The sequence below is a fragment of the Misgurnus anguillicaudatus genome, chromosome 8, assembly GCF_027580225.2.
Source record: "Misgurnus anguillicaudatus chromosome 8, ASM2758022v2, whole genome shotgun sequence".
Classification (NCBI taxonomy): Eukaryota; Metazoa; Chordata; class Actinopteri; order Cypriniformes; family Cobitidae; genus Misgurnus; species Misgurnus anguillicaudatus.
In genome coordinates, this window is record NC_073344.2 from 12882671 (window position 1) to 12895526 (window position 12856).

Consider the following 12856-nt stretch of genomic DNA (forward strand, 5'->3'; position numbering starts at 1 on the left):
GTCCCATGTGTTTTGTATCAGCCTTTACGCTAATAGCTTGTCGGTTTTAGATTCGAAATGATCTCCCTGTTTGTTTCTGAAGCATTTCATCTGTTATTTTTGTATCTGAGGGACAGGGGGAGTTGTGTAGATATCAGTATGTTGTGTCACTTTATCAAATGGGGATCCCTCTTGAACCTCTCAGTGGAAAACTGCAACAATGATTTACTGAGAAGTCATCCACAGAGATGTACTATAGCTAGCAGCGTCCTAGGATGCCTTTTTAAGCTGTCACCTTGCAGCTGGAATGAACTGTTATACATTTATTGTGAAATATATGTATATTCGTATACTGTATAATAGGCTGATACATATCTTTGTGTGCGTGTACAGTAGATGTATACCGCATCCCCAGATAAACAAACACGAAAGTGACTCTGGTTTTACAGTTTTCAAAATAAATCTGGCTTCGTTGGTTTGTCTGGATCAGGTTCTTGAATCACCAAGCTCACACAGTAAAGACCTAAGGAAGTCACTATAACAAGAGCTTTGAGACACTTCACCACAGGACATGCCAGTATGCACACACGTTGAGAAACAGTGATGGAGGCATAGAGAGAAAAAGTGGCAGATGGAGAGACTAGTGATTGACACGCATGACTAATGCTCACACTTGGTTTCACTCACACCATACATTCCCAAACGCTATACAGCAGTCTTAAGCCATACAACCAGATTGAATAAGCTGTGCCCATGACAGTGGTGTCCTTTGGATACACGTACACCTGTCATCTTATAATGCAAATGCAGTTCACTTGGAGCCTGAATATCAGATACGCATTTGAACAAAGTCATGCATTGGGGAAGATATGTCACATAGTAAAGGTCAACCATTTATCGTTTGCTTTGTTTTTGCAATCAATCTGTTTTTGTGAAACAAGCAGTAGTGTAAATAGTACATTGGTTATCGTATGCTTAGCTAACGTTGACTAATGATCTGCAATGAAAAATGACATGGTTATGCGTATTTATTCATCATAACTTAACATTATGACTGTGTTATTTGTTATGGAAGTGCATGGATACTGTAAAACAGCAGCAGATAACTGATGTCCTCAAACAACCCAGTATCACTCACCTAAAGGATTATTAGGAACACCTGTTCAATTTCGCATTAATGCAATTATCTAATCAACAAATCAGATGGCAGTTCCTTCAGTGCATTTAGGGGTGTGGTCCTGGTCAAGACAATCTCCTGAACTGCAAACTGAATGTCAGAATGGGAAAGGGAAAGGGATTTAAGCAATTTTGAGTATGGCATTGTTTTTGGTGCCAGATGTATGAGTATTGAGTATTTCACAATTTGCTCAGTAACTGGGATTTTCATGCACAACCATTTCTAGAGTTTACAAAGAATAGTGTAAAAAGGGAAAAACATCCAGTATGTGGGCGAAAATGCCTTGTTAATGCTAGAGGTCAGAGGAGAATGGGCAGACTGATTCAAGCTGATAGAAGAACAACTTTGACTGAAATAACCACTCGTTACAACCGAGGTATGCAGCAAAGCATTTGTGAAGCCACAACACGCACAACCTTGAGGCAGATAGGCAACAACAGCAGAAGACCCCACTGGGTACCACTCATCTCCACTACAAATAGGAAAAAGAGGCTACAATTTGCACAAGCTCACCAAAATTGGACTATTGAAGACTGAAAAAATGTTGCCTGGTCTGATGAGTCTCGTTTTCTGTTGAGACATTCAAATGGTAGAGTCAGAATTTGGCGTAAACAGAAAGAACATGGATTCATCATGCCTTGCTACCACTGTGCAGGCTGGTGTTGGTGGTGGTGTAATGGTGTGGGGGATGTTTTCTTGGCACACTTTAGGCCCCTTAGTGCCAATTGGGCATCGTTTAAATGCCACGGCCTACCTGAGCATTGTTTCTGACCATGTTCATCCTTTTATGACCACCATGAACCCATCCTCTGATGGCTACTTCCAGCAGGATAATGCACCATGTCACAAAGCTCGAATCATTTCAAATTGGTTTCTTGAACATGACAATGAGTTCAATGTATAAAAATGCCCCCCACACTCACCAGATCTCAACCCAATAGAGCATCTTTGGGATGTGTTGGAATGGGAGCTTCGTGCCCTGGATGTGCATCCCACAAATCTCCATCAACTGCAAGATGCTATCCTATCAACATGGGCCAACATTTCTAAAAAAATGGTTTCAGCACCTTGTTGAATCAGTGCCACATAAAATTAAGGCAGTTCTGAAGGCGAAAGGGGTTCAAACACAGTATTAGTATGGTGTTCCTAATAATCCTTCAGGTGAGTGTATAGTCTTTTCTGTGACACTGACACGGTTTTCCGCCTTTTGCGTGAACATGTCACGTATTTCTGTTTACGTGTCTCTGTCACGTATTTGTTACTCAACTGTCTTGTCCAATTGTCGCTTCGGTTTAGGGTTAGATTTACATAAAATGACATCCTTACCCTAACCCAACTCTAACCCTATGCCAGGCGACAATGGTTTAAAAATCATTAAAAAAAGTATAAACCAATACTTAAAGTGACATCCTAACGCAAACACCAAATCTAACCCTAAACCAAAGTGTCAATAGTTTAAAAAAAGGACAAAACAGTTGAGTAACAAATACGTGACAGTGACACATAAACAGAAATACATTACGTTCACGCAAAAAGGCAGAAAAACGTGCAAGTGTCACGGAAAAGACTCAAAAAATTATGTGACTATAGGTAAACCTGCAGGTAATGGCATCACTGCCCAACACTGCATTTGTCTGGGATATCAAGCACTCTTGAATAGTCCAATTAGCATCTACACTTTCACGAGTGAAGTGCATTCATGCATTGTGGAAAAGATTTGTATCAGTGTCATTTAGAAAGTAATTAAAACAAAGGCTTTATAGAACATGATGAAGGGAATATGAAAGAGAGAGAATACAGGAGATTCACAGACATTAGTAATCATAAAGAAGTTGTCCGCAGCATGTGGTCCTTGCTTGTTTCAATAGCTAGCTCCTCCCGGTCAACCCTAAGGGTTTAAGCCCCTCTAGCATTTGTTTCTAACTGAATTACCTCTTATTACATCAACAGGTTACACACATTTTACTGCAGAAGACATGATGTCAAGTGTTCACTTTACCCAGAAGTACATCATACAGAAGTTAGCACACACACATACTCGCATTAAAGACAACCTGTGCCTCCTTTGGTTCCCAACTAGATTAGGCACTGGCAGTGGGGCTGAATAGAGTCCATAAATTCCACGTTTTAAAATTCATTGAGTCTTCAAGATATAATATAAAGTCTATCCAATGCTTTGATTGCATTTCTATACAGTGCATTACTACGGTCATACAGCATAGCTGTACAAGCTGATGTAGAGTAGGCTACTGAGACTATGGCAATGGTAATGGAAATCTATAGTCTGCGAAGAACAGACCAGACTGCCTCACGGAGACAACCACGCAGTGTCTTCATGGCAGACAGGCTTGAAAAATGGAGGCCAAAGGCAGTTTGTTTTCAATCCAAGTCGTTTGATGCTTCTATAAATATCACATGGACAACAGAAAATCTATTTACTGAAGGCTACAGCCTTTGGATTTCAAATTCCGACCTTGGCACTTTTCACACTTTGGGAAAAAAATGAGTATGCTTGAGTGTGTGTCCATCTAAAGCTTACAGAAATGTAATGCATAAATTGCAATGCATGGCAATGCAGTATACATTATAGATGTTTGTGGTAATGATTGCATGGATAGCAACTTAAAGTGTCATTTAAAGGGACACTGCACTTTTTTTGAAAATATGCTCATTTTCCAGCTCCCCTAGAGTTAAACATTTGATTTTTACCGTTTTGGAATCCATTCAGCTGATTTCTGGGTCTGGTGGTATCACTTTTAGCATAGCTTAGCACAATCCATCGGATCTGATTAGACCATTAGCATCGTGCTCAAAAATAACCAAAGCATTTCTATATTTTTCCTATTTAAAACTTGACTCTTCTGTAGTTATATTGTGAACTAAGACCAACAGAAAATTAAAAGTTGCGATTTTCTAGGCCGGTATGGCTAGGAACTATACTCTCATTCTGGCGTAATGATCAAGGACTTTGCCTCTGTAACATGGCTGCACGAGGCGTAGTGATATTACGCAGTGCACGAAAATAGTTCCCTGCTATTAACGGTTAACAAGGGGACTATTTTCAGGCGCAGTGTAATATCATTGCGCCTCCTGCAGCCATGTTATGGCAACAAAGTTCCTGATTATTACACCAGAATGAGAGTATAGTTCCTAGCCATATATGCCTAGAAAATCGTAACTTTTAATTTTCCGTCGGTCTTTGTACACAATGTAACTACAGAGAGTCAAGTTTTAAATAGGAAAAATATCAAAACTCTTTGGTTATTTTTTAGCGTGATGCTAATGGTCCCATCGGATTCAATGGACTATGCCAAGCCCTGCAAAAAGTGGTACTGCCAGACTCGGAGATCGGCTGAACGGATTCCAAAACGGCACAAATCAAATGCTCAACTCTAGGGGAGATGGAAAATGAGCATATTTTCAACAAAAAAACAGAGTGTCTCTTTAAATCCTGTATGACTTTACTTGTTGTGTAAAACAAAAAAGGAGAAATTTATAATAAAGGTGGATAGTGACTAGCTGGTACCCATTCTTTTACATACAGTACTATGAAAGGACTGTAACAATATGTGTGCATATAGACTTGCATGTGTGTATCTGGTATATTAAATACTGATTCTGTTTCACTTTCTAACAGGACTACACGTTGACCATGTACTTCCAGCAGTACTGGAGGGACAAGCGACTAGCATATTCTGGGATCCCTCTTAATCTCACCCTGGATAACAGGGTAGCCGACCAGCTCTGGGTTCCTGACACATATTTCCTAAATGACAAGAAGTCATTCGTCCACGGTGTCACGGTGAAGAACCGCATGATCCGTCTGCACCCAGATGGCACGGTCCTTTATGGATTAAGGTAAGAACTGCTCACATATCTTCTGCTTGTCAAATGTATACTGCAACCCTTTACTGACCTACAGACAGATTAGCACAATGCCCTTGTTTGTGGTAAAGCTAGTTGACCATAAAAATGTTGTTGCATAGTGTGAGATAGTCAGCAATTCTGCATCCCGTAAGGCTTGAAATGAAGGTTTGATAAAGGCTTGAAATTTTTTATGGATTTAAGAACTAAAACAGACATGGAAACATACCTGATATACTGAAATATTTAAAAAAATCGTATCACTTGTGTTTACTTGACGTTATAACTGTTGAAGTAAGAGCTTGAAAGCGGGTAGCTGATGTATTGCGAGAACGTGCCCTATTCTGGTCAGTGCACTCGGCTGCTAAATTACATAAGTGCTAATGCGTGCCTTTATCTTGTTAAAACACTTTAGTGTTATCAGAGTCTGATCTTAACAGAGCCGCTCTGCTCATTCCCGTGCGGAAAAGCACGGCCGCTTCTTCATCCCCCTTCCAGCTGGAGCTCCACGTTCCAGCTACCAGCCAGGAAGCGTAGCCTAATTTAGCTTTCCGTTTGGTTCCAAATGAGATCCCGTGGACTGATGTAGCCATATGCTAATGTACTTCATGCTAGGAAAGTCTATTGAACCATTTCCGCTCTTTTGCGGTTTATCACATCACTTTTGATGTTACATCACCGTAACATTAGCGATCCATTGAACACCATTTCACGGTTCAACTATAGGGAGGTCCCCGATCACGTAATGCACACAGCTCTACGTAATGCAGCGATGGTATGGATGGAGGGATTTTATTTGTTTTGTCAGCGCTGGGAGTCATTAACATAAAAAGAGCTCGAATATTTATGGTGAGGCATATGTGCGCTCTCATTAAAATGGCTTTAAAGATAGAATGAAGACGCTGAGTTTCCTCTTTCATTTACCCACTCCAGAAAGCAAGGACCAATGAAATGTAGTAATATAACCCGCTCCAAAGCAATGTTATATGCTCGTATGTCAAAATGCTAATTTGATGATCCTTTAATCTAAATCGCACATGCAGTGAGGGCACAAGCACTAGAGAGACATTGAAACAATCAAATGCCTGCTTTCATATCCTGTAACTTATATGCAAACTTATCTTATTGAAGGGATTTGTAACTTCATTAAAAAATGGATTGAATGCTTGCAGGGGACTTGTCCACTTGTTTAGCCATTTTTTCTAAGGTTACTGCTTAAATCACATGGCCCAATGTACTGTAGAGCTGTGGGTTAGGACAAAGTTTGGATAGATTGCTTTCCATGTATTTTGTTGGCATTAAAGTCTCCATCTGTCACATGGTATAATCTAGCCAAACTGGGCAGATGCCAATATGGACAGACCAATCTGGACATGCCCTCATCCTTAATAACTATAGACCAAAACAAATAAAAGAAAATACTATCGCAATTACATTAATTACAGGTTTACTGCATATGATGAACCTGTATATAATGTTATATACATGTACATAGACTTTGCGTGTCCGTGTGTCATTTTTTTCATGATCTTGATTTAAAAATGCTTATTTTAATTAGGAACCAGTATGAGTAACTAAACCTCACTTTGGATATTCTTTATATTAATTTCTGATTACTGCCGAGCACCCATAGCAGCGTGAACATATGTGAAACATTTTGTTGCTGTTCACTGTCAGGGACTAGCAGAAGAAAGGCTTTTAGTGATTTTACTTTATGAAAGTTGCATATTTTTTGCTTTAAAGGTTCAATTCAGTTTAATTCAATTTAATTCACAATCGTTAATTGTTTCAAAGCAGCTTTACATTAATAGATGTAGGAAAAGCATTGAAAAGCGAGCATAGTTATAATGTAATGTATACAGTAAAGTAGTAAGTTAAGCCAAAGGTGGCGGACTCTCTAGGGAATGAAAAAACCCCTAGGAGAAAAACCCTCCTGGCTAGTCCAGAGGGAAAACTCCTAGGAGGAGAAAAACCACTGAGAGAGATGCATATATATTTATATAAATACTATCGGGGTATGTGAACGGGTAAGCGAATTAAAGGTCTCATTCTTTCTGTGTTTTTTGAAGCTTTGATTGTGTTTACAGTGCGCAGTATAACATGTGTTCATGTTTCACATGTAAAAATGCTGTATTTTTCACAAAATGTACTTATCTGTATAGCGCTGTTTTCACTGTCCTCAAAACGGGCTGATGTCTTCCTTGTTCTATGAAGTCCCTCCCTTAGAAATACGTATCGAGATCTGATTGTGTAGTTTGTTTAGTCTGTTGTGATTCGATAGCAGCTTAGCTTGCCGTTAGCTTAGCTGGCGACTGACTTATTTTTGTAGGCGGAGTTTAGTCAAAAAACTGTTACCTGGCCAATCAGGGACAGAGTGCTTTTCAAATCAATGAGTTTTGTACAAAATCAATGCGTTTCAGGAAGAGAGTAAAATCTGGAGCTACAAAAATGTACGATATGTGGAAAATAATGTGTTTTTTAACCATAAACCACGTGAACACATTGTATTATACCAAATACACAAAATATTTGTTTTTTAGCAATGAATAGGTGCACTTTAAGTATAATCAATTTGGATTTACAAGTCATTTCAACATTGATTTTTATCTTGACTGGTAAAGTTGCTGAATTAGTTGAATTAGCTTAAGTTATTTTAACGTTATTTTATAAGTTACAGCAACTCATCACTAGTCAAGATTAAAAATCAAAGTTGAAATTACTTGTAAATCCAATTTCATTACACTTAAAAATGTAAATGCTAAATTTGTTTCACTGTGTATATAGGACAAAAAATAGGCTAAAAAATTCATATGATATTCAAATCTCTACTTTTTGTTCATGTCCACTCATGCATAATATTGCATATTTATGGTCTGCGCTATATTTGGTTCAAAAGGAGCCATGTTTTACGTTCCTCCCTGTTCCATTTATATTTTACTATTCTTATAAAACCAAACAATATATGAGGAGTTTGTGTTGAGTTGATGTTTATGTTATGTTTTTATTTAGTTTTATTGTGCTACTAAGCTGTATTATTATTATTTTTTATAAAGGCTTAAATCAAAACAAACTAACTGCTGATATTAATTTTAATGCACAATAAAAAACAAGATTTTTGAAAAAGAAAAAAATTGATTTATCTCATTTTGGAACCAAACTCTTCATATATTTAGTTTTGCTGCTTACTCATTCAGATCTGTCTCATGTCTCAGGTTTAAAAGGTCTAAGATTGTATAATATAGATGGTTTTAGCAGGAACAACATAAACAAACGGCTATTTTGGACTAAACGCAACTTCCAGTAGACTTCCACACAGAATCCATAACAACAGAGTTATTTAAAAGTAGTTTATTTCTGATAACAAGGGAAATAAATGACAAATAAATTACTTTTAATATATCATATCTAACGCGTATCAACTAATACACTGAGCTAAGGTTACTGTGTAAAATTTATGTATACAATGTTAGCTACAGGTCCTTGAATTCTTGCCTGATCCATGCTCGCAGTCTCCCCTCGTCTTTAGCAAACCAAAACATTTTATTTTCAATGTATTTCATTTGTTTCAAAGATTAGCTTAGCCACTAGCCAGACTGATGAATAAATACAGACCGGAAGTTCATGCACATGTGTCTGATAAAACTGTCTTTAAGGATATAATGAATTAACTTTCTTTATGCAACACAGCACTGACATCAAGATGTAGTCTTTACCAAGTGAAACACAAAAGCTTACAGTAATCCAAATAATTTGTTTATTAAAGGAAGTTGTTGTTGAGTATGTGTGGCTTAGTCTATATACTACTTTAGAAGTTTAACCACTTGAATTTATTGAATTGTGTATTTCACTTTCTATGAGTGGTTGACTCTTCTAACCTGCGTATGTGTATGTGGATCAAGTTTTGCCTACATTGTCCCCAAAAGAACACTAAAACCTTAAATCGCCTACACCGTGGGGACCAGCCAATGTCCTTGGCTGGGAAATAGAAAAGGGTTTAATAAACACACTAAATAATGTAAATCTAAGAATGCTGCAAGGGTTGTGTCAGAGTTAGAGGATGGAAAATATCATTAGCTCAGTAGAAAAACAACAGATGTGTTGGTCTGTGTTTCTAGAATCACCACCACTGCTGCCTGCATGATGGATCTGAGAAGATATCCATTAGATGAACAGAACTGCACTCTGGAGATAGAGAGTTGTAAGTGTTCTCCCACCTTACACATGTACACACACATATATTTCTTCTCAGCAGGCCATTTTACACCAAAATGAATATTCATCCAGATCCATGTTCAGCTGGTTAGTGCTGGTTTTAAGCCCATGAATGTTGGTAGTGCTATGCATTACCAGCCTAGCTGTTCCTACTTTCCTTAAATCCTCATATCAACATAAATTTTGTGTTACTTTAAATGGGTCATAGCGGGAAAATCTGACTTTTTCCATTTTTAAGTGCTATAATTGGGTCCCCAGTGCTTCAATCAACCTAGAAAATGTAAAGTAGAACAACCCAGTAACTTAGTTTTGGTAAACCATTTTCTTCTAAAAATGTGGCTCCTCTTGTGATGTCAGAAGGGGATAATACCCCCCGGCCTTAATCTGCACTATCCAACCAAGGCACTGCCATTTAGTGCAGGGATCAGCTCATTTGCATTTAAAAGGACACACCCAAAATGACACATTTTTGCTCACACCTACATAGTGCCAATTTTAACATGCTATAATAAATTATCTTCATGGTATTTTGAGATTAACTTCACATCTTAAAAATGTCTTGTGAAATGTCCATTTTAACTTAAAAATTTAAGTTAACAATTTCAACTTGTTTTTCTAACTTGTCACAAGTCAAAAGTAGGTGGAATTGACTTGCATAATGAAGTTTTTTAAACTTCATGCTGCATTTTTAAAGCAACACTATGTAGTTTCCATGTAAAAATGACTTACAGCTCCCCCATGTGGTTGAAAAGCGCAACAGTGCCTGGTATCAGACACTCTTCTGCAGGCAGGGGGAGGGGTGGGGCTGTGTTTCCTACCCTCCACCGCCACTTTCAGAGTGTGCTTGTAGCAGCTAGGAGGCTGCTCAGGTTGCAGCAACAGTACAATTTGTCCAGTTAAAAGTTGTTCTATCACTGAAATAATGTTAGAGACATTATTTAAAGGTAAAAAAACTACATAGTGTTGCTTTAACAGTGTAGCTTAATGGTAAAGTATTGCGCTAGTAAGGCAAAGGTCTACGTTTAATCCCAGGGAACACAAATACTGATAAAAGAATGTGTGAATGCACTGTAATTCAACAAATACATAAATGTAAAATGTACAATTTTCAAATTTTCACATGGCCATAAGCAGTTAAAGTTGCAGTGTGTAATTTTTAGAAGGATCTTTTGACAGAAATGCAAAATAATAAACTATATTCTTAGGGTTGTATAAAGACCTTTCATAATGAACCGTTATGTGTTTATTACCTTAGAACGAGACCTTTTTATCTACATACACCGAGGGTCCCCTTGCATGGAAGTCGCCATTTTGTGCTGCCATTTTTCTCCAGAAGCCCTTAAAGGACAATTTTTTACTAAGTTTTCTCTGACGATGACATGTTTGTCCGGTGGTGGCTACCATAGCTTCTCTATGTGTTTCAAAAGCGAGGGGTGAGCCGTGGACTAAGCCGTTGGTTGCAATTCGCAACCTCATCACTAGATGCCGCTACAATTGACACACTGCACCTTTAATATTAAAAATATCAAGGTTATATTTTCCAGAATGTTCTTAACATTAATAATGGGTTTTCACAGGCAGGGTCACAAAGGTAAAAATGACTGGAATAGATAAACATCTTGCGACTGTAAACAAAACAATATTATCATCTGCCAATTGTATTAAACTCCAATTCACAGATTTTTTTAGACCATCCTATACTTTACATTCCATCACTTTAGCCCTATTCGGACGGGATTAGTTTTACAGGGGGACCTCTGAGAAAATTGTGCTTCTCAGAGGTCCTCTGTGTTTTTAATCCCGTCCGAATCGGCCATGTCTGTGTTTTTCTCTGACGACCTCCCTAAAAATTCCAGAGCAATTTACCTACTGTTTTTTGTCGAACTCAGAGGTCCTCTGAGAAATTTAATCCCGTCCGGATGCAAATGTCTGTGTTTGCCCGCTTAAAAAAGCAGTTAATTTCGTGTTTTGGCCAACGTGATCTGCCGTAAGCTCTTACTAATGCGCGTATATTGTATTTCCTGAGTCCTATTCATTCAGATATGAATGTTTTTTCGCAATCTGCAAAATAAAGTAATTAAATCAAGACGAGCTGAATATCATACACTGTTAAGACTAAACACTGTAATATTATTAACATTATAAGAAACTCCGTTCAAAGTTGTTCAACTCCGGAATGGTAATGTTAAAGGGGCCGTGAATTGGTCGATTTTATTGCTTTATGACGTTGATTGATGTCTACTTATGCATTTCGCGTTGTTTTTACATTCAAAAACATCAAAAGCAATAAGTAATACGCTATTTTGTAACATGGATTAGTGGCTGTCTGGAGAAATGGTTCGTTTGAAGGGGCGGGCCGCATTGAAGACCTGAACGTAAACACCCACTGCTATGATTGGACAGCTTCATTCCCCGTCATTACATGTAGGGAAATGTTTTAAAAACATTAATGTGATAAAAATAGCAGCCGAACACAAATATGTTTGAGACACAAAAGATTCTGGGTGCTAAAGATGATACACATAAATGACAATACGTATATTAAAGTAGAAACAAAACTCGACGTGACTAAATTACCGTATAAAACACAGTAAGCGTGCATCCGAATCTAAACTGCGTCTAATAAATCCTTATCAATAACTTTGTATATTTCTATTGTGCTTGTGAGGTTGCTTTTACATTCACGTAATGTTAAATACCACAGTTATATGATAAAAAATAAGCTTTGTTGAGTGTTTGACCTTTCAAACGCAACTTGCCTAAATTACCGTATACAACACAGTAAACGGGCATCAGAATCTAAACTGCGGTTGATAAATCCTTCCTTATAACTAACTTTGTATATTTCTACCTTTAAATTACAGTCGTATTGTTAAGTGTTGTACCTTTATTAATCGTTTAATGTTTTTAGTAAATTAAAACAGTCAACAAACGTATTTAGACACGTATGTTACAACAGGACATATCAAGCAATCTCTTTTAACAAAGCAATAGTGAAACGCAGTAACTTAAATAAAGTAAAATGTCTTACTGTGAATTATACTGCTGTGTCATTGTTGTCAGATCCAATATAAGTGGTGCTTCTGAGTCTCTCTGCAAATCCAGCATCGACTTCTTTACAAATGAATCCATGTCCACAACGTTAACAAACGCTTCCCACACGAGCTGGAACTTCTTCAAAAGCAAACTTTATCCAAGCATATTGCTAATGTTAAGTTCCAAGCCTCCGAATTGAAGTATTTAGCTTCTGTGTTGTTCCCATGGTTGTTCCCACGCGGTTCTTAATGCGTTTCCATGGTATCATAACAGATCACCGCGTCAAAATAAAAGTCTCTCAGAAAAAAATGTATTTAAAAAGTCATTTTGGTTAAATTTGTGAATTTTTAAAGACATGTTTACTTACTGAAATACACGTGTCACGCGAAGCTGTGGGCGGGGCTACAAAAGTAGACTTGTCCTTTTGGTTATGGGGAGGTGTTTCAATTCTACTTTGACGTCATAGATTTCCGAATTTTTCACTGGAGTGTTTAGCTGGCTTGGTGCCAAAGACGGTTATATTTCAGTAGCACGGACGTTTTCAGTTCTGAAACTTGCAGGATGTTCATTTAAGTATGATGACCTCTT

General features: G+C 37.7%; 1 protein-coding gene across 5 annotated transcripts in view; it reads left to right on the forward strand.

Annotated features, from left to right (window-relative positions):
- gabrb3 (gamma-aminobutyric acid type A receptor subunit beta3) overlaps positions 1-12856 on the forward strand; it is a 116827-nt gene that overhangs the window by 70264 nt on the left and 33707 nt on the right. For all 5 annotated transcript variants that reach the window (XM_055214366.2, XM_055214363.2, XM_055214361.2 and 2 more), the window contains 2 exons: positions 4794-5014; positions 9136-9218. In XM_055214366.2, the coding sequence (XP_055070341.1) occupies positions 4794-5014; positions 9136-9218 (304 nt within the window). The remainder of the gene's footprint in view (positions 1-4793; positions 5015-9135; positions 9219-12856) is intronic.